Genomic DNA, 23,224 nt, shown 5'->3' with positions numbered 1-23,224 from the left:
TCAACAACCTTATCCTTTTCTTTTGAGCATGGATCCCGTCGAGTACGGCGGACGTGAGGGGTGCTAATACCTTCCCCTTGCGTAACCGACTCCCGTACCTTGCAATCTCTGGTCGTAAGACCATTCCTTTCCCTTCTCAGGTTTACTTCGAGCGTTTCCTTTCCCTCCTTTGGGATAAATAACGCACGGTGGCGGCTCTGTGTTTTTTCCCGCCGGTTGTTTTTCGCGTATGCGACATAATCTTATTGATTCAAGCCTTGTAACAGGTGCAAAAGTCTCATCAAAGTCAACCCCTTCAACTTGAGTATACCCTTGTGCCACTAGTCTTGCTTTATTCCTAGTGATTACTCCTTTCTCATCAGACTTGTTCTTGTAAATCCACATGGTACCAATGATGTTAGTCCCTTCAGGTTGTGGAACTAACTCCCATACTTCATTCCTTTTGAACTGCTCCAGTTCATCTTGCATATCATTGATCCAATATTCGTCAGTCAGGGCTTCTTTCACATTTTTTGGTTCAACCTTGGATACAAAACAGGAATTTGAGCTATTCTCCCTTGATCTGGTAGTCACACCACTATTGGGATCCCCTATGATAAGATCCTTAGGGTGGTCTTTCTGAATCCTGATAGACGGCACCTTGTTGGATGCATCTACCTCAAGTTCAGGAGGAGTATCCTGTACCTCTTCAGTCTTGACTGGTATGTCTGTTGAAGTCTCAAGGAATGTTCCAGCATCCTCTATGACATTGGATCCTTCATATTTATCATCCACAATCACATTTATGGATTCCATCAGGACATTGGTTATGGAGTTGAAAACTCTGTAAGCTCTGTTGTTAGTAGAGTATCCCAGGAATATACCCTCATCACTTTTGGGGTCCATTTTCCTTCTCTATTCACGATCTGTAAGAACGTAACATTTGCTTCCAAAGATATGAAAGTACTTCACCGTAGGTTTTCTGCCTTTCCATATTTCATACAGAGTGGAAGAGGTTCCCTTTCTCAAGGTAACTCTGTTGTGAATATAGCAAGCTGTATTCATAGCTTCAGTCCAAAAGTGCATAGGAAACTTCTTTGCATGAATCATAGCTCTTGCAGATTCTTGAATAGTTCTGTTTTTTCCTTTCAACTATTCCATTTTGCTGAGGAGTAATAGGTGAGTAAAACTCATGACTTATTCCTTCAGATGAGCAGAAATCATCAAACTTGGAGTTTTTAAACTCCTTCCCATGGTCACTCCTTATTCTGATAACACAACTATCCTTTTCCCTTTGGTGTCTGATGCACAGATCTTTGAAGACATCAAATGCTTTCAACCTGCATAGGTCCCATATGTATCTGGAATGGTCATCAACAACCACATACGCATATCTCTTCCCACCAAGACTTTCAACCTGCATAGGTCCCATTAAGTCCATGTGCAAGAGTTCCAGAGTTTTGGATGTTATAGAATGTCCCAGCTTAGGATGTGACATCTTGGTTTGCTTGCCAACCTGGCATTCTCCACAGACTCTTCCTTCATCAATAAGCAGCTTTGGGATTCCTCTAACTGCTTCCTTGGATATGATCTTCTTTATTCCTCTTAAATGAAGATGTCCAAGTCGTCTATGCCACAACCTCACCTCCAGACATGGTTCCTGATTTCTGTCCCACCTTTAGAATCTCTTCCAAAGTATCAGTTCCTTTATTCAACATTATGATGGATTTTGTCATTTGATCTAGCTTAGAAGTCAGCACAGTTATCTCACCATTTAGACCATCTATGACTGTCAGATGCTTCTTCTTCTCAGCTTCCAGCTCCCTAATGAGTTTCTTCTGTTTTTCTCCTTGTATACACACTTCTGCACTTTTGACACATAACTCTTTATATGAAGCAACAAGTTCATCAATTGTAAGTTCATCTCCACTTGAGTCATCATTAGATGCACAGACACTAGTTAGTGCAGTGACATGTTTAGCAGATTCTCCTTCAGATTCACTCTCAGAGTCTCCTTCAGACCAGGTGACAGATAATCCCTTCTTTTGCATCTTGAGGAACGTAGGGCATTCAACTCTAATGTGTCCAAAACCTTCACATCCATGACACTGGATTCCCTTGCCTTGGTTGAACTTTTCTTCAGATGTTGATCTTTTACTGATGTCAAACGAAATGTTCTTGACATTTGGTCTACCTTTCTGATCAATCTTCTTTATGAACTTGTTGAACTGTCTTCCAAGCATGGCTATAGCTTCTGATATGCTTTCATCACCTCCAATATTTCCTTCTTCTGAATCCTCTTCAGTATTTGATACAAAAGCTATGCTTTTTTTTTCTTTTCAACAGTCTCACACAAGCCCATTTCAAAAGTTTGGAGAGAACCAATAAGCTCATCAACCTTCATATTGCAGATATCTTGAGCCTCTTCTATAGCAGTGACCTTCATGGCAAATCTCTTGGGCAATGATCTGAGAATCTTTCTTACAAGTTTTTCTTCAGACATTTTCTCTCCTAAGCCACCAGAAGTGTTGGCAATTTCAAGAATATTCATGTGGAAGTCATGAATAGTCTCATCCTCTTTCATCCTCAGATTTTCAAACTTGGTAGTCAGCATCTGAAGTTTAGACATCCTCACCTTGGAGGTACCTTCATGAGTTGTTTTGAGATTATCCCAAACATCTTTAGCCAGTTCACAGTGATGCACCAGTCTGAAAATGTTCTTATTTATCCCATTGAACATTGCATTCAAGGCCTTAGAGTTTCCAAGGGCTAATGCCTCTTGCTCTTTGTCCCACTCTTCTTCAGGAATTTGCATGATGATTCCATCTTTACTTGTCTTCGTTGGATGTTCCCATCCTTTGTTGACAGCTCTCCAGACCTTGCTATCTAGAGACCTCAAGAAGGCTATCATACGAGGTTTCCAGTCATCATAGTTAGAACCATCCAGCATGGGTGGTCTATTTGAGAATCCTACATCCTTGTCCATGGTACTAGAAAGTAACGTCCCTAGATCTCACCCAGAAATTAACAGGCAGGGTGCCTGCTCTGATGCCAATTGAAATTCTATTAACAGACTATCGATGTCACACTGGATGTTATGACATCCAATTCTGCGCAGACAAGAATGATGCATAACGTAAATGTAAAGGGCAGTAAATAACACAGACAATTGTTTACCTAGTTCGGTGACAAACACACCTACGTCTGGGGGCTACCAAGCCAGGGAGGAAATCCACTATAAGCAGTATTAATTCAGGACTTAAACCAACTGTTTAATCCTATCACTTAAGACCTACCCAATGCAATTTCAATCTTAAACTAAGACTAGAGTTTCTACTCACTCCCCCTCAATCACCACAGTGATTACAACCTTTAATAAGTTTAAAGTTAATGGCGAAGTTATACTTCAAACAACTCTTGATTGTGCTTAACAGCTTTAATCAAGAAACACAACACTCACGCTTAAAAGCTTAGAGTGACACAACAATTACAACTCAATGAACACCCTAGTCCAATGCAATCATCTAGGTGATAATTGCTTGGCTCACAAATAACACCTAATACAAAACACAATTAAAGTACAACAGTGAAATATGATGGTATAATTAATTCTTCACGCTTCAAACCCCTGAGTTGCTGAAAGTAGGATTGCCATCCTTTTATAATGCAACACTTGGGCTTTGTACTTGAATTTCCTAAAATTAAGGTTAAGCAAATTAACCTAATTTCCACATATTAGGGTGCTAACAAATAGGCTATTTGTTAGGTCTATTAATTGTAGCACAATTGTTAGTTTCCTGGATTTTAGCTCAGCTGTTAGATTCCTGAAAAATAGCCTGAGATAAATACTGAAACAGAAAAACTAACTAGCCTACACTTTAGCATATGCTGTCAGGAATGAATGTCATAACGTTCAGTTTGACGTCCAGACATAGGCCATATGCTAACTCTGTTATTCTCCTGAAAACCAGCCTGAAAGAAATACTGAGCTATAACAGAAAAACCAACCAGCCTACAATTCAGTATCTGCTGTCAGGGATGAATGTCATAACATTCAGTTTGACATTCAGACAATAGGCTATGTGCTAGGTCTGTTATTCTCCTGAAAAATAGACTGAAATAAATACTGAGCTATAACAGAAAAATCAACTGTTCTATAGTTCAGTATCTGCTGTCAGGGATGAATGTCATAACATCCAGTTTGACATTCAGTAAATCCTGTATTAGCTAATCCTGCAGCATACTACTCAAGCATGTCATGACATCAGTCAAGACATCAGAGTACAGTTAGTGTTTTAACACAAAATACAGCCAATCAAAAACATCTACACCAACCATTATCAATGTTATTATATGCACTGATGATTGAAGGGTGTCTGTCGGAGATCAAACATAAGTTAGGCTTAGGTGCAACGTGTAATCTGAGATTTCTTAGGAAAAAACTCCATCCCTCAGCAGTCTCCCCTTCAACGTGCAATCAAATCATCTTCAACACTAATCATCTATACTCTTTCTTTACCATATTCTTTCTCTGTCACACTCAAGCTTTGCAACACTCAAGCTCTGCAACATCAAGTTATGTCTCTGTTGACTATGGGTGATGAACACATAGGAACACTCGAGAATATCTCGACATTTGCATGTTATCAGTCTCTTTTTATTTATTCCATATTTAATCCGTATACCTTTGTTATCTATGTTTGTATTATATATTACTTCTTCTTATTGTATTTCTTACTTATATGTTGTTAGGACCTAAAGTATTTTCGATGCTGTGTACATGAATATGTACCCCATGATCCTTTGATAGAACCATATATTAGATGATGTGGATTTGGAAATCTCCTCAACATTGTCTCGTACTCGGTGGACTACAAGTTCATTCTTGCTTTGTTGGAGAGATGGAGACCCGAGACCCACACATTTCACCTTCCGATTGGTGAATGTACCGTCACACTTGAGGACGTGTACATGTTGTTGGGTCTCCGTATAGATGGTAAGGTCGTGAATGGTAGAGTAAACCAGGACAACTCTATCTGCAATGAGTTATTGGGTGCCCCTTTGTGTGACGACCAAACTGAGGGAGAGTCATCCGGTAAAGCAAGGGGGCAATGTATAAATTTAAAATACCTTAAATAATATTATGCGAGTATAATATTGTCCGAAGAATCAACCGAGTACGAAAAAATAATTAAAGCTCGGTGTTATATTATGATTTTATTTGGTAGTTTTTTATTTCCAGAAAGTATAGGTAATTCAGTAAATATTATGTATTTATCGTTGTTACACAACATTAATAAGGTAAGCACATATAGTTGGGGTTCAGCTGTGTTGGCCCATCTATATAGTGCAAAAATGCAAAAAAGAATACTTGTACGTTTTTTTTCATGTGCGTATTTGCTACAAGCATGAGGTTAATGTCGTCACTCGCCCCGATAAACGAGAACCCATTCATGTTCCCATTTGCAACAAAGTAAGTGTAATACTTTACCACTTAATTAATTATATTTTATATTACAATTAACTATAAATAATATTTTTCAAATTTTTTTGATCTAAGGTGGTCAGTAAGGGGGATGAACTACAATAGGTGTCTGAAACACGCTATAGCAGTCTATCGCAATCTGTTGGACCACATTGGACCAGACGATGTAATACTCCTACACAACTATATTTTAATTTAAAAATACTTATCAAATTATTTATCATCTAATCGTTTCGTATTGTTTTACAGTTTATCTGGAGGCCATATCTGGGTCTTGATCATGATGTGAACCATGACGATGCTGCAGTTTGGACAACAAAGACACCAACTATCCGGTTCACTACTGTGGAAATGCACTAGAGTGATCGAGTCAAACTGCAGACGACATGCAACAATAGATTCCAGAACCTCCGACATGTTTGGAGAATTGGCATTAAAAAAGAGTTGATGCCCAATGAGATTATTTCGACTAGAGATACTTTACAAAAGAGATGCGTCGTCAATGAAGGAATCGACGACATCACATCTTAAACGAACCAGTCATCCATGGTGCAAGACCAACTCAACAATATATGGTATGGTTTAGGTCGGTAGCAACTCAAGAATTTGTGCCTGAGCCGCGGTATTTGATGGATCCACACCAACTAGCTTCGTCATCGTACGCCCAACAACAAGTCCCCATCCAACACCAATGTAAAACCACCCAAACCCAATAACCAACCTCACAACATCAACCTACAACATACACCCAACAACAAAACACCCAACTTCGCAACCCATTCATGCCATCCATCAAACAACCAAACACCCAACGACGCAATCCGTTCATGCCACCCACCCAACCACAAAACCAAGAATCAAACCCTACCCACCAACACCAAAACGCACAACCATTGTTTAACTATAGCCTTTGAAGGGGATTCTGCCTCTAAAGATGAGTCAGAGTCTGATGGTGATTCTGAATCCAAAGATGAGTTAGAGTTTGATAGTAACTCTGAATTTGAAGAAGACTCAGAAGATGAATCTGATGATGATGATTCGTATTCTGGTGGTAATCCAACCTCTAAAGGTGGTCATGCCTCTGAAGGTGGAGCTTCTGAAGGTGGTCCAACCTCTGAAACCAGACAACAGAGAATTCATCAGATACCACAGAGATTTGCATAGTTTGACATGTTGCAAGATACTGAGGTAGACTCTAAAGGGAAGGTTATTCAGTGTACCATGTTAGTAGACTCTGAACCAATTACTGTTGAAGAAGTTTTCAAGAAGAAAGTGTGGCTAAAGGACATGAAAAAAGAACTTGAGGCTATAGAAAGAAACAAGACTTGGGAGTTGACTGAGCTTCCAAAGAACAAGAAACACATAATTGTCATATGGGTTTTCAAGGTAAAACTAAAGCCATGTGGATCAATTGGCAAACACAAAGCAAGGTTAGTAGCAAAAGAATTTCTACACAAACCTAGGTTAGACTACTTTGAAGTATTTGTGCATGTAGCTAGTCATGAAATAATTAGATTGGTGATTGCTATAGCTGCAAATATGAATTTGCCTCTGATACATTTGGATGTGAAATTCTCCTTTATGAACGATCTATTGCAAGAAGAGGTATATGTGTCACAACCTTCTGGATTTATGAAAAAGAATCAGGAATGGATGATGTACATGTTACATATAACATTGTATGGACTGAAACAAGCTCCTAGAGCTTGGAATATGAAAAATTGATTAATTTTTCAAGCTCCGAGGATTCAAAAAGTGTTAGATGGAGTATGGCGTTTATATTCAGCATACTTCTGAAGGCGGTATGATTCTAGTGTGTCTCTATGTTGATGACGTATTGCTGACAAGAAGCTGTTCAGATGAGATAATGAAGTTCAAGAAGGTGCTTATGAATGAGTTTGAGATGACTGGTATGGGAAATATGATATATTTTATAGGGATGGAGATTTTGTACTCTAAGAAGGGTATCATTTTGTATCAACTCAAGTATGAACTTGAACTTCTGAAGAGATTTGAGCTGACAAATTGCAAGATTGCAATCGCACTTGCTGAAACAAATCACAAGTTGGATTCTGATGTTGAGGATGATGATGTAGATGCTAAAACTTTTAAACAATTGGTTGGCTCATTAAGATATCTTTGAAACACCATACCTGGCATCTGTTATGTAGTTGGAATGGTAAGTAGGTTTATGAACAAACCAAAATGGTCACATTACCAAGCTTGCTGTCAGGATTCTAAGGTATATTAAGGGGACTCTGAAGTGTGGAGTGTTATTCCCTCCTGGTGTTAAGTCTGGATCAGAACTGATGTGCTATTCAGATTCAGATTAGTGTAGAGACTGAGTTGACAAAACAAATACTTTTGGATATTTCTTCAAGTATATGGCAGGTCTTATCTCTTGGTGCTCTAAGAAGCAATCATTGGTTGCATTGTCAACCTGTGAAGCTGAGTATATTGTGTCGCAACCTGAAAAATACAGTGTGCGAAAAAACAACCGGCGAAAGAGAATGACAGAAGAGTCGCCACCGTGCGTTATTCATCCCAAAGGAGGGAAAGGAAACGCTCGAAGTAAACCTGAAAAAAGGAAAGGACAAGACGGGGTCTCGCAACCAAATCTTGGGTTCGGGAGTCGGTTATGCGAAGGGAAGGTATTAGCACCCCTACGCATCCGTAGTACTCTACGGGATCCACTTTTGTGGTTTTTGTCTAAAGGGTGTGGGTTTATCTAATGTGTTTATTTACTAAAAAAAAAGGGGTTGAATGAAAATGACTCGCGCGGATGTTGCATCCACTGCATACGTATCTCATCTGAATATGAGAATCAGAGTCTTCGTAGCTCGGCTGACCTATGGGTTGGGGGGATGTGTGCTCGCTAAGACATCGCGTCTTATGCCTACGTATCTCATCTGGAATGAGAATCAGAGCAAGCCGTAGTTCGGCTAACTACGGGGTTATGGATTGGGTTTTGGACGAACGACGTCACTACCGGATGCTCGACCTTTGGAGACTTACTCGCCTGTAGTAGAAGGAGTAAACGTGTTGCTTTGGGTTTTAGGGTTTGGGATGCTCGAGGGCAAAAAGGCAGTCCTTGACGAAGGAACCGCGCTACCTGCAGGGATATGAATACAAAACACAAAACATGTATCTCAAAGTAAAATGCCACCAAGGGGCTCAAACATTGCCTCCTATCGAGGTCTTCCAGCTAAGAAAGCGATAAAGTATGAGAAAGGGAAAAAATTACCACACGGATAAAGATCCGAAGCTATAGCAGTTAAAGGGGCAAGAAACCCTGAAATGTCTCCAGCTGATTGGAGAGCTTGATTGAAATTGAGTTGCGCCCGTGAGGTTTACAAGTTGAGTTCCCTTCAGGGTTTGAAGGCTGCTCTGAACTCTGTTAGTTCTTCTCTCACTATCTTTTTCCTCAGGGTTTTGTTCTAAGGAAACCTCAGAGTATTTTGCTTCTTTTCCTTTTTCTCCAGTGAATCTCCCAGTGTAACTCCCCTACTGAAACTTCAGTATTTATAGACTGATTTTCGTGGGTAATGGGCTCAAATGAGGGAGACCTAAGTCCAAAATAATTTGTTATATTTTATTTATTTATTTATTTATTTTATTTAATTAATTAATTAATTAATTAATTAATTAAATAATTTTTTTTTTCGTTTTTTTTTTCGTTTTTTTTTTTTTTTTTTTGTTTTTTTGTTTTTTTTTTCCAGGAAAAATGAAGGGTAAATTTTGGGGTATTACAGCTGCCCCTATTCAATCAACTGGAGACCCGGAAAGAAGATGGCAGTTGCTTTCGTACTTTCGAGGTATCAAGGGATTGAATACAATAAAAGCCCAAAAATTTGCACTGAAGTGAAGTGAAGTAACAATATCTGTCCGAATCGGCAAAGAGGTGGTCTTGAAAGAAGAATCCATCTGGTACGGTGAAAGTCAGTCTGAATATCGAAAAAGAATGTTAAACTGGATACCAAAATAAATGGTAACACAGAAATAACCATGGCCTGAATGCCGCTCATCAGTTTGAATACTAGAAAGGATTTCGATCTGAACATCGGAAAATGGGCCTGAATGCCACAAGTCGCATCGACCTGAACGTCGGAAACTTCTTCGATCTGAACATCGGAAAATTGGCCTGAATGCCACTTCGATCTAAATATCGGAAAATTAGCCTGAATGCCACTTCGATATGAATATCGGAAAATTGGCCTGAATGCCACTTCGGTCTGAATATCGGAAAATTGGCCTGAATGCCCCTTCGGTCTGGATACCGGAAAACTGGCCTGAATGCCACTTCGGTCTGGATACCGGAAAACTGGCCTGAATGCCACTTGGGTCTGGATACCGGAAAACTGGCCTGAATGCCACTTCGGTCTGGATACCGGAAAACTGGCCTGAATGCCACTTCGGTTTGGATACCGGAAAACTGGCCTGAATGCCACTTCGGTCTGGATACCGGAAAACTGGCCTGAATGCCACTTCGGTCTGGATACCGGAAAACTGGCTTGAATGCCACTTCGGTCTGGATACCGGAAAACTGGCCTGAATGCCACTTCGGTCTGGATACCGGAAAACTTCATGCCTGTCAGCATTGGCAGAAATAGGGAATGATAATAGAGGCGGCGCATGGGCCGATGACACTTGCTGGGGATAACAAAGGTAAGTCATGAACAATCTTCAGTCTGAGTACTGGAAACAACTTCTAGCTTATCACTTGGGATACCGATAATGTTTTATGCTTACAATGCGTATGTTTGAATTTTTCAATGGCGTAATGCTCCATGAAATGCTACGCGATTTGGAAGGATGCAATGCAATATGATTCTACATGCAGGGATGCGAAATGCTGGGTAGAATGCCAAGCCGAGGCAAGGGGATCTGCTGGGGAAATGATTACCATCCTCTGGGCTCTGGCCAGGCTGCTGGAGATACACACCACAATGAACTCTGTGGGGAGATGACTAGCCATGCAGTGTTCTGGCCATACTGAGACTCCGATCGGGGAAAGAATGGCATTGGAAGCCTGCTGCTGAGGAAAGCTACAATGGTTCTGGCAACCACGATTTGCGAGAGATGACTCAGCAGGGGGAGCAAACACTGATACGGTACCGAGGTTCTGCTTCAAGGAAAGAAACCATGGATCTGGCATTGGGATTATCGATCTGGCATCGAACTCTAAGGAGCAGCCACTTCTGCTGGGAAGATACAGTCTGGCACTGTCAACTCCGCTGGGGAGTGTATGTCCTGAAACAACCGCTTGGGGAAGTACGGTGGTGAGAAACTGCTGGGGATTGAAGAATCCAACACTCTGATCAGCTCTGCAGGGTCAAGACACCGAATTCGTCTGTTGGTGACTTCACTGGGGAAGATATTCACGATCATCCGCAGGGGATTTTAAGGAAATGCCCCGGGGGTATCTGTTCTGAATAGACGATCCAAAGCACTTAAAATTTACAGCAATTTTAAATGTTTATTAAGCATGTACCTGTAAAGCCCTTATGTGTCATGATGCAATGTTTATCAAAAATTCGGACGTCATTTTTGCAAACAAAACAGTAAAATGAAAATGAAAACAGAGATATACTGAATAACATGATTTTATTGATTGAATGGCCTATGAATAGGCATTTACATTAAGAAGCAATCCCTGGAAAGAGGTAATCGCACAATAGATAAAAACAGAAATTAATCTAATGGCAATGTGAAATGGATTTCTATTGGGTTCCAATTCTGCTATGACTTGCCCGTCTTCAAGATCCTCCAGATGATCAGCTTTCTGAAAGAGTGATTGGACTGTTTCCTATCCTTCAAAAATTTCCAGTCATTGGCACGAGATGAGATTCAGAACTACTCAGAACGCAGTCATTCGCTTAATCCCTAACTTTTGCCTGGATCGCCCTTTTCGGGTTTTCGATCCACCGGGATACCCATTTTTGCCTAAGTTGCCTTTTCAGGTTTTCAACTTACCGGGTGTACAATCTTTTTTTTATTTTTGTCCCTAATTTTTGCCCGAACCTTTTCATTTTCTTGGTTCGTCGGGATGCCCATTTTTGCCTGGACTATTCTTTTTACTGTCCAGCGGGTCTATTTTATGCGAAGTATTTTTTAACTGCGTCTGAGTTCACAGGGGAAGTGAAGTTTTCACCATCCATAGTTGCAAGCATTAAGGCCCCACCATCAAAAACCTTTGTGACAATATACGGTCCATCATAGTTAGGAGTCCACTTGCCCCTGTGATCTGTCTGAGGAGGAAGGATCCTTTTCAAAACTAAATCTCCAACTTGGAAACAACGAGGACGCACTTTCTGATCAAAGGCTCTCTTCATCCGACTCTGATACAACTGCCCATGACAAATGGCTGCCATTCGCTTCTCTTCGATAAGACTCAACTCATTGAACTTTGTCCGAATCCATTCAGCTTCGTCTAGCTTGACATCCAACAAGACTCTTAGGGAAGGAATCTCCACTTCAACAGGTAGGACTGCTTCCATACCATACACGAGGGAGTAAGGGGTTGCCCCGGTCGATGTACGTACTGAAGTGCGGTACCCATGCAAGGCGAAAGGTAGCATCTCATGCCAATCTCTGTACGTGACGACCATCTTCTGCACAATCTTCTTTATGTTCTTATTTGCCGCCTCAACAGCGCCGTTCATCTTAGGGCGGTAAGGGGAAGAATTGTGATGCTGAATGTTGAAGTTCTGACACAACTCCTTCATCATTTTGTTGTTGAGATTAGAACCATTATCAGTAATGATTCTTTCGGGAATCCCATAGCGACAAATGATTTCTTTCTTGATGAAACGGGCAACCACATGTCTGGTGACATTCGCGAACGACGCTGCCTCGACCCACTTGGTGAAATAGTCGATGGCAACAAGGATGAAGCGATGCCCATTGGAAGCAGTCGGCTCAATCTTTCCAATCATGTCAATGCCCCACATGGCAAACGGCCACGGCGAAGACATCACATTCAGAGGATTCGGCGGTACATGCACCTTATCAGCATAAATCTGGCATTTATGACACTTCCGAGCATACTTGAAACAATCTGATTCCATGGTCATCCAATAATAACCCGCTCTCAACAATTTCTTAGCCATTGCATGTCCGCCGGCATGAGTACCGAAGGAACCTTCATGAACTTCCTGTATTAATATGTTCGCCTCGTGTCTGTCCACACATCTGAGCAAAACCATGTCGAAGTTCCTCTTATACAACACATCGTCTTTGTTCAAGAAGAAACTGCCTGCCAATCTTCTCAAAGTCTTTCTGTCATTGTTGGATGCCCCTGCAGGGTACTCTTGATTCTTCAGAAAGCACTTGATATCGTGATACCAGGGCTTGTCATCGACTACCAGTTCAGCAACAAACACATACGCGGCCCTGTCAAGGCGCATCACATCGATCCTGGGAGCATGGTTCCAACGAGTTACCTTGATCATGGAGGATATAGTAGCAAGTGCGTCTGCCATCTGGTTCTCATCACGAGGTATATGATACAATTTTACCGTTGTGAAGAAAGTGAAAAGTCTTCTTGTGTAATCTCTGTAGGGGACCAGAGTGGGCTGGAGAATATTCCAATCACCATTCACTTGATTGATCACCAGAGCTGAATCTCCGAAGATGTCCAGAGTCTTGATTCTCAGATCAATGGCTTGCTCAATACCCAAGATACAGGCCTCGTACTCAGCTTCGTTATTTGTGCACTCAAAAGTCAAACGAGCGGTGAAAGGCATGTGGGCACCCTTCGGAGTAGTAATGACAGCGCCAATTCCACTACCTCTAGCATTGACAGCCCCATCAAACAACAAAGTCCACTTTTCGTTTGGATCAGGTCCCTCCTCAACAACTGGCTCTTCACAGTCTTTCATCTTGAGGAACATGATGTCTTCATCTGGAAAATCAAACTTCATCGGCTCATAATCATCAATCGGCTGCTGAGCAAGATAGTCTGACAGAATACTCCCTTTGATGGCCTTCTGTGACGTGTACTGAATATCATACTCTGTTAAAACCATTTGCCAACGAGCGACCCTTCCGGTGAAAGCTGGCTTCTCGAATATGTACTTCACTGGATCCATCTTAGAAATCAACAAGGTAGTATGGTTCAACATATACTGCCTTAGTCGGCGAGCAGCCCAAGCCAAAGCACAGCAAGTTTTCTCAAGCTGCGAATATTTGATTTCACAGTCGGTAAACTTTTTGCTAAGGTAGTATATGGCATGCTCTTTTCGACCAGACTCGTCATGCTGTCCCAATACACACCCCATCGAGTTCTCGGTCACTAACAGGTACATTATCAGAGGTCTCCCAGGAACTGGAGGTATAAGGATTGGAGGTTTCTGCAAATACTCTTTTATCTTCTCAAAAGCCCTTTGACAATCTTCATTCCACCTGATAGTCTGATCTTTCCTCAGCAATTTGAAAATTGGCTCACACGTGGTTGTTAGGTGAGAGATGAACCTTGCAATGTAGTTCAACCTCCCTAAGAAACTACGGACTTGCTTCTCGGTTCTCGGCTCAGGCATTTCCTGTATCGCTTTTACTTTGTCGGGATCCACCTCAATCCCTTTTCCGCTAACGATAAAACCCAGCAATTTTCCCGATCTCACCCCGAAAGTGCACTTATTCGGATTAAGTCTCAGTTTGAATTTCCTCAAACGCTCAAACAGTTTCTGCAAATTCACCAAATGTTCTTCTTCCGTATGAGATTTGGCAATCATATCATCCACATAAACCTAGATTTCATGATGAATCATATCATGGAACAGAGTTACCATAGCTCGTTGATATGTTGCTCCGGCATTTTTCAGACCAAACGGCATCACCTTGTAGCAGAAGGTGCCCCATGGGGTTATGAAAGTTGTCTTCTCCATGTCTTTTGGTGCCATCTTAATTTGATTATAGCCAGAAAAGCCATCCATGAAGGAGAATACCGAGAACTGAGCCGTGTTATCCACCAAAACGTCGATGTGAGGTAATGGGAAATCATCTTTAGGGCTAGCTCTGTTCAGATCCCGGTAGTCGACACACATCCGTACCTTTCCATCCTTCTTAGGTACTGGGACGATGTTTGCAACCCATGGCGGATAATTGGTGACTGCTAGAAACCCTGCATCCAACTGCTTTTGCACTTCTTCCTTTATCTTGACAGCCATCTCTGGTCTTGTTCTTCTGAGCTTCTGCTTGACCGGAGGACAACCTTCTTTGAGAGGCAAGCGGTGTACCACGATGTCTGTGTCCAACCCAGGCATGTCCTGATAAGACCAGGCGAAGATGTCAACATATTCTTGCAGCAATTCAATCAACCCTTTCTTCACATCATCTCTCAAAACAGCCCCTATCTTGATTTCTCTCTTGGCGTCCTCGGTGCCGAGATTAATCACTTCAACAGACTCTCGATGCGGTTGAATGACCCTTTCTTCCTGTTTTAATAACCTGGTAGGTTCTTCAGGGAGTTCACAGTCTTCATCACCCTCTTCTTCAGCTTGAAAGATTGGATTTTCAAAGTCGAAGCGAGCCATAGCAGAACCGTTATCAATAGGATCCGGTGTTGTGCATCTGCATGAGCGATGGTATGTGCTTATGAGTGTGAACAAGAAGTGAAAACTAAACAAAACATTGCCATTTTTTTTATTTTGAAAAACTGCAAAAATAGAAAGACAGGGAACGAAATATTTGAATGCAAAAATACGTCCTTTATTTATGATAAAAATGCAAGTGTCATATAGATGGGCCCTACAATGAGTCATTACGCCCTGGGCGGAACGTAAGACTTGGATATGCATGAATAAACAAAGAAAATTACTCTTCAAGAAGAGTGACTTGGATAATCTCCTCAGAAGACCAATTGTTGATGACTTCACCCGGGATCCTCAGACGCACCCAGTTGTCAATGTCACAATCACTATCCCCACCCTCTTCATTGATTGCTGATACCTGGCCAACGGATTTGGCTTCTCCTTCAACCATGTTAACATTTTCCCCACCATGTTGTGGCATGGGATTGTTGACGACATTTGGAACCGGTGCAAGGTCGATGGCCTTTGAATCTATGAGGTCCTGAACTACGTGCTTAAAAGCTTTGCAGTTCTCAATGTCATGGCCAGGTGCCCCAGAGTGGAAGCTACACCTAGCATTGGCGTCGTAACCCACCGGAAGTCTACCAACAGGAGGAGCCAAAGTGCGCAATTGCACAAGTTGTAGTTGTTGAAGACTAGAAAGCAACTGGGCGTACGACATTGGAAGGGTGTCGAAACGCCGGTCCATCATCCTTTGCCTCTGTTGATAAGCGGGTCTGTTACCCGGTTGTTGCTGCTGTTGATACTGAGCTGGTTGACGTTGTAATTATTGTTGTTGTAGTGGTGCTGCAGCTGGAATGGTCACAGCCGCAACATACGGTTGCTGATGATAATTCTGAAAATTATTCCTCCGGTTATCCCTGTTATGATAAGAAGATATGGCATTCGCATCCCCTTCTCTCCTCTTCTGTCCCTGAATGAACGACTTCTTCACCCCTGATGAGGATCCACCTCCACTCTGGATCTTGTATGTCTTTAGGTAATTCTCCACCCTTTCTCCAGTAGAGACCACATCAGCAAAGTTGGAAGCATTGCAACCTACCAGACGCTCCAAGTAAGGTTCAGGCAGCGTATTCATGAACATGTTGGCCATTTCCTTTTCCAACATAGGAGGCTGAACACGGGAAGCTGTATCCCTCCAGCGTTGAGCGTATTCCCTGAAACACTCATTGCTTTTAAGAGACAGATTCTGAAGTTGAGTTCTGTCCGGAGCCATGTCTGCATTATACTGATACTGCTTCACGAAAGCCTCTGCCAAATCCCTCCAGCAACGGATGTGGGCTCTGTCCAGCCTCATATACCATTCCAAGGATGCCCCAGCTAGGCTATCCTGGAAGAAGTACATAAGTAGCTTCTCGTCATCAGAGTATGCAACCATTTTACGGAAATAGGCTTGCACGTGAGTTTTGGGGCAAGAGCTGCCATTGTATTTGTCAAATATCGGAACCTTGAATTTCGGTGGCACTCTCACACCTGGGACCAGCCCCAAGTCAGCAACATCTACTCCCAGAGGATTCTGTCCTTCCACTGCCTTCAACCTTTCTTCCAATCTTCTAAACATGGGGTCCATGCCAAAGTCTTCCTGAAGCAAGGGGAACTGATCATCCTGACCATCCTGAATGGGTTGTTGACCGGAGGTGACATGTAGGATTGGGATAGGCCCCGTTCCATTGGGACCATTAGCCTCTCCAATTGGAGGATCAGCCAACGTCTCCGGTTGAGTAATAGGGGGATCCTTCTGCACCAATAATCTAAGCTCCTGCTGTCCTTGAGCCACCCCTTGAACCAAATCCATGAATTGATTCATGTGAATCTTCATCTCGGCGAGCTCTGCCTGTAGGCTTTCCATTACTCTCTGTTGATTCCTTCGGGTACCGTATCGGTGAATGCCTGAGTCAGCTATCCTGCTGATGGAACACCAAACAAACTGAGAACACTGTGGCGGTACCTGTTATGCAAGACATGCGGATGACTATGCAAATGCAATGACATGTTTATCAATTCCAAAAGTATTCTACCCTCTTGATTCCAGTCTCACATTTGATAAACAGTGTAAAAAAGAGACTAAGCCGTTGATGAGAACCAAGAAAATTCCGACTAGAATCAAGTAGAAGATATAAACCCCACAGAAATGGATAAACATGTGTTAAATGATATGAATGCAAATGATGTGATGAAACGATGTGAATGCAATGCAGTGGCATGTCAATCAGGATTGCTGTATCTGCTTGAACATCTGTCAGGTTGCACTGTCTGGAGAGAAATTAAGAGCACACCAAACAAAGGTCATGGGATGGATCATGTTATCCTTAATATCAACCACCCATTTTGGAGGATTATGGTTTACACCTTATCAATACCCGAGTTTCATTGATATTAAGGATACCTGATCGGATCAACCATGAATCAAGGGTTTGTCGCAAGTCACGAGCATGGAGTTTAGGTTAAGAACCACCCAAAAGGAGTGTACTAAGGTTTAAACCTGCCAAACATGTTCTACAAAAGGTTCCCATAGTCATAATCCCATCTTTCGGATATTATCAGAGGAACGACTACTCGTATTCCGACAATATTCTCAAGAGAGACTCTTATGAGTGTAGTATCGCGTAACAATCGTATCAAATCTTACACTTGAACGACTTTCGCACTACGTCCTACGAATAGGCCAAGATGGGTTTGGTAAACTAAGGTCCTTGGCTTCTTAGGTCTATATTGGAACAAGTAATGTCTAACCACAACTTACTTATGTGACATTATTGATCTCAACATGACCTCCACCAAGTGAATGGGCTTGCAAGTCAACTCGCTAAGGAATACTCCACACAAGTTGACAGGACTATGCCATTCTCCTATCTTAAGTGCACTCGAGTTCGGGTATAGAACTCATCTCACAAAGATCACCAAGCAGCCATAGCCAGCCAACAGATACAACAATGATATGTACACAATGTAATAAGGTAAAGCAGGTAAATAAATAACTGTACAAAAGCATGAACATCCAATAAACAAACAAACTACAAAAGCTAGGAGGGACTCGCTTAGGGAAGATGGACCAGCAAGAGGTCAACTTCTTAGGGTCCCCAGCAGAGTCGCCAGCTGTCGCAACCTGAAAAATACAGTGTGCGAAAAAACAACCGGCGAAAGAGAATGACAGAAGAGTCGCCACCGTGCGTTATTCATCCCAAAGGAGGGAAAGGAAACGCTCGAAGTAAACCTGAAAAAAGGAAAGGACAAGACGGGGTCTCGCAACCAAATCTTGGGTTCGGGAGTCGGTTATGCGAAGGGAAGGTATTAGCACCCCTACGCATCCGTAGTACTCTACGGGATCCACTTTTGTGGTTTTTGTCTAAAGGGTGTGGGTTTATCTAATGTGTTTATTTACTAAAAAAAAAAGAGGGGTTGAATGAAAATGACTCGCGCGGATGTTGCATCCACTGCATACGTATCTCATCTGAATATGAGAATCAGAGTCTTCGTAGCTCGGCTGACCTATGGGTTGGGGGGATGTGTGCTCGCTAAGACATCGCGTCTTATGCCTACGTATCTCATCTGGAATGAGAATCAGAGCAAGCCGTAGTTCGGCTAACTACGGGGTTATGGATTGGGTTTTGGACGAACGACGTCACTACGCAATCTACCGGATGCTCGACCTTTGGAGACTTACTCGCCTGTAGTAGAAGGAGTAAACGTGTTGCTTTGGGTTTTAGGGTTTGGGATGCTCGAGGGCAAAAAGGCAGTCCTTGACGAAGGAACCGCGCTACCTGCAGGGATATGAATACAAAACACAAAACATGTATCTCAAAGTAAAATGCCACCAAGGGGCTCAAACATTGCCTCCTATCGAGGTCTTCCAGCTAAGAAAGCGATAAAGTATGAGAAAGGGAAAAAATTATCACACGGATAAAGATCCGAAGCTATAGCAGTTAAAGGGGCAAGAAACCCTGAAATGTCTCCAGCTGATTGGAGAGCTTGATTGAAATTGAGTTGCGCCCGTGAGGTTTACAAGTTGAGTTCCCTTCAGGGTTTGGAGGCTGCTCTGAACTCTGTTAGTTCTTCTCTCACTATCTTTTTCCTCAGGGTTTTGTTCTAAGGAAACCTCAGAGTATTTTGCTTCTCTTCCTTTTTCTCCAGTGAATCTCCCAGTGTAACTCCCCTACTGAAACTTCAGTATTTATAGACTGATTTTCGTGGGTAATGGGCTCAAATGAGGGAGACCCAAGTCCAAAATAATTTGTTATATTTTATTTATTTATTTATTTTATTTAATTAATTAATTAATTAAATAAATTTTTTTTTTTCGTTTTTTTTTTTTTTTTTTTCAGGAAAAATGAAGGGTAAATTTTGGGGTAGTACACATTGCAGGTGCTTTGTTTGCGTGTCAAACTATTTATTTTATGTATTTGTTGTAGGATCTGAAGATAAAAGTGAACAAGCATATGAAGTTGATGATTGACAACAAATCATCCATAAGTCTTACCAAAAATCCAGTGCTGCATGGAAGAAGCAAGTATATTGACACGAAGTTTCATTTTCTGAGTAATCAGGTTCATAATAGAGTGCTAGAAGTTATGCACTGTAGCACCCAGAAGTAACTTGCAGATGTTCTGACTAAAGCTATCAAGACTGAATATTTTGTCCACTTGAGGGATGAAATTGGTCTTGTAGATTTTAATTAGCTGAATATGAACTAATGGATGGTGTTAGAAGTAATTCATTATTCAAAATCTTGATATAGTCAAAAGCTTCTGAGGCTGTTAGTCAGAAGCAGTAGTTAGAAGCTGTTTCAGAAGGTGTAGTGTTCAGAAGCTACATGTTTCAGAAACCTTACTCAATGTAGCTTAGAAGTTTCCTACTTAGAACCTAGTTTACTTTCTGAGTTTTAGCATTTGTTGTTTTGCTTATGTTGCGGTTAGAGATGTGTATTTAAGCAACTCTTGTAATCGTTTTTCAATAGAATATAGCAGTAAAATTTTCTTCCACCATTTTTAAGAGTTTGTTTTCTCTCTCTTCTTCCATCTTCATTTTCAACCTTGTGCACCAATATAAATAACCTTAGAATCTCAACGTATAAGATATCTTCAGAGATCATAATGGTTGTTTTCTTGGAACTTTCTATGAATTTTTCAATATCTCTAACTCTCTCATTGCCGAATTTTTAGGTTATTTGAAATCCATAGATTTCTCCAATAAAAAGGATTGGTACAATATTTGATTGGAATCAGACTTAATTAGGGTTGTCCATGCCTTTGAGCCTTTATTCAATGTACCTTAGCAATTTGGCACCAAATGGATAAACTAGGTAAATATTACATCATTTTTTAGTTTTCCGAATTTACAAAGAAAAATTAATAGTTGCGCAGTCTTGCTTGTGACATATTCATTTTAATTTATTATTCATCTTTAGAATTAAGAAAACATTTTATAAAGAATAAATTAGGATTGTTTTTTTAGATTCATTTTCGTGGATTTTGATTAAATCTATTAAAATTTAGTCTAACTCATCCTTATAAAATCGATTTATAAAACGAAGGATGTTCACTACGCCAAAAACTGGAATAGACAGCGCACCTTAGAGGGCGCTTTATTACAAAAGCGCACTCTAAAGTGAAGCGAAAAAATAAGGAGCGAACAACTGGAATAGACAGCGCACTTTAGAGGGCGCTTTTGTAATAAAGCGCCCTCTAAGGTGAAGCGAAAAAATAAGGAGGAGATAGAGGGACAACAATACAGGGCGCTTTTTAGAAAGCGCCCTCTAAGGTTACCCTTAGAGGGCGCTTTTAAAAAAGCGCTCTATAAGTCCATGTGCATTTCCAGTTTATAAAGCGCTTTTGGAAAGCCTTAGAGAGCGCTTTCATAAGCGCCCTCTTAGGCCCCCTTTAGAGGGCGCTTTTTTTCCACAAGCGCCCTCTAAGGTCCCCTTTAGTAAACATTAAAATTATAACATACTGCGCGTTTTGTTATTTCACTCTCTGTTATTTTCGTTCTTTTTCACGTTAGGGTTCTCACTGCTACGATTTTCGCTACTTCTAAGGCGTTCTCCTTCCACCTCTGTTAGATCTACGACGTTTCCTCCTTCTATTAATTCGTTGTTAGCTGTTCGATTTTGACACCATAGGTATTTTTCTAATCTTCATATTACTTGGTTTCTCTTCTGACGTTCGCTATTGTTCATTTTTGGTTTCATTTTTCTTGGTTCATACATTTATTGAGTATTCTCAACAATAATTATTGTGTTGCAATGCTAGCAATGGAGACTAGGCATTATGGGTTAAATTTCACCAACTGTTCCATTTTTTTTAGTTCTTTATTGTTAACTATGATTAAAATGACTCTTTATTTATTGATTTATTGATGTTATATATATATATATATATATATATATATATATATATATATATATATATATATATGGTTAGGGTGAAACTTTTTTCGAATTGATGCAGATACTTGTGTCCTGAACCCTATCCGGAGGAGAATTTGGAGTTTCTTAAATCACAGAATATTCGTCTATTTCAATTTGGAATTGAGGGGAAAACGGTAATTTTTTATATTCGTATTCATCATATATGTGTTCAAATGTGTTTAATCATATTATTTCAATGTATGATGTTTTGAATTGGGTTTTGATTGTTGTTAAAAAGTCTGTGATTGTTTGAATCATTCTGAATTTTGTTAATGAAATTTCATTGAAATCATGAAATGTATGTGTATTACTCAAAGTTTGAATTTTTTCTGTGATTGTGTTATTTTTGCAGATTATTAGATTAGGGTTTTATGTTTAATTGTATAATTAGGGGAAAAAGGGGGTTTGGGGTTTATCATAAATATGGGTTGGTGTTAGCTGCTAATAATCATGAAATTTGACCTATGTGGATTGGTGATTCATTTTTGGTTTTATCTTTTTTTATTTTATTTTAGAGTTAATAAATCTTTGTATTTTTCTGCAGGAAGTTTCTTTACCTATTCTCAGTGATTCTATTATGGAGGCTTTGAAAATTTTACTTGGTATTTGAAGCAAGCTTATTCAACTTTGAAATGCAGATTTTTTGTATATCTTTGTTGGTGTTTCTCTTGTTTGTTAGATATCTAATTCCTTAATTTTGTCTGGTTTCAGATGTGAGAAATCACCCTGTTTTGATTCATTGCAAACGAGGAAAGGTATAAGATTGATCACTTGCAATTTTATCTTCTCAATTCTGAATTTCTGTTTTGAATTCCTAATTGTTTGTTCTAATGATGATTTTTCTTCTATAATGCAGCATAGAACAGGTTGTGTAGTTGGTTGCTTCAGAAAGATGCAGAACTGGTGTCTGTCTTCTGTGTTTGAGGAGTACCAACGCTATGCTGGTGCTAAATCCAGGACAACGGATTTAACATTTATAGAGATGTTTGACATCATAAATCTTAGGCAGTGCCTCTACAGCATCATCTACCAGTATCAAGGTGCTTCAAAGAAGCGCAGATTGATGTATCAAGGCGAGACTACGCAGAAGCCACCCCGTTTGACATCGTTTTAGCTGCTGCACTGGCTATCAACTCCATTTTTGGATTTGGTAGAGAACTCATACTTCAAAGTAATTTTTTGGAGTCTTTGAACATATATCCTTAGGGTTTTTAAAGATCTTTTGAGTACTGCTATTGACATGCATATTCTCAGAGATGCTTTTGCTACTTAGTTTTATTCATAGTTAACAATAAAGAACTAAAAAAAACATACATCTCAGAGATGCTTTTGCTACTTAGTTTTATTTCTTTTTAAGTTATGAATTGGTTGTATATTTAGAATCTTTAGAAGTTAAACGATTATATATCAGTGGATTGTTGTATATGTATGGATTGTTGTATATAAGGCTTGTTGAACGCAATATGTGAAAAAGGGCTTCAAATTATACAGTTTTAGGTGCACTACTTCAATATACAGGTTGTCTAAAATAAATAAAAAAATATAGCGCTTTTTAAAAAAAAAAATTTAAATAACCACCCATTTTAGAGGGCGCTTTCCAGTAAAAGCGCCCTCTAAACCCTTTAAATTTCCACTTTAGAGGGCGCTTTCCAGTAAAAGCGCCCTCTAAACCCTTAAAAGTTTCCACTTTAGAGGGCGCTTTCTTTAAAAAGCGCCCTCTAAAGTGGCCCTTAAAGGGCTTAAAGAGCCACTTTAGAGAGCGCTTTC

At 40.5% G+C, this 23,224-nt stretch overlaps 1 protein-coding gene across 1 annotated transcript; it reads left to right on the top strand.

The window, feature by feature from the left end:
- The first annotated feature begins 7,226 nt into the window (after positions 1–7,226).
- LOC127101984 (uncharacterized) lies at positions 7,227–22,702 on the top strand. Its single transcript, XM_051039408.1, has 6 exons — positions 7,227–7,583; positions 19,464–19,561; positions 21,498–21,591; positions 22,002–22,059; positions 22,169–22,212; positions 22,314–22,702. The coding sequence occupies exons 1-6, from the start codon at positions 7,227–7,229 to the stop codon at positions 22,569–22,571; spliced, it is 909 nt and encodes a 302-aa protein (XP_050895365.1). The 3' UTR covers positions 22,572–22,702.
- Positions 22,703–23,224: the final 522 nt, after the last annotated feature.

Source organism: Lathyrus oleraceus, chromosome 7 (genome assembly GCF_024323335.1).
Source record: "Lathyrus oleraceus cultivar Zhongwan6 chromosome 7, CAAS_Psat_ZW6_1.0, whole genome shotgun sequence".
Lineage (NCBI taxonomy): Eukaryota > Viridiplantae > Streptophyta > Magnoliopsida > Fabales > Fabaceae > Lathyrus > Lathyrus oleraceus.
This window is presented reverse-complemented; position numbering and strand designations above follow the sequence as displayed.

Bases quoted from the DNA above. Each gene is read 5' to 3' on its own strand.
- LOC127101984 (XM_051039408.1), top strand. From the start codon at position 7,227: ATGGAGTATGGCGTTTATATTCAGCATACTTCTGAAGGCGGTATGATT. The intron at 22,060-22,168 runs GTATTTGAAGCA...GTCTGGTTTCAG, and splicing joins GGCTTTGAAAATTTTACTTG to ATGTGAGAAATCACCCTGTT. The intron at 22,213-22,313 runs GTATAAGATTGA...TCTATAATGCAG, and splicing joins TTCATTGCAAACGAGGAAAG to CATAGAACAGGTTGTGTAGT.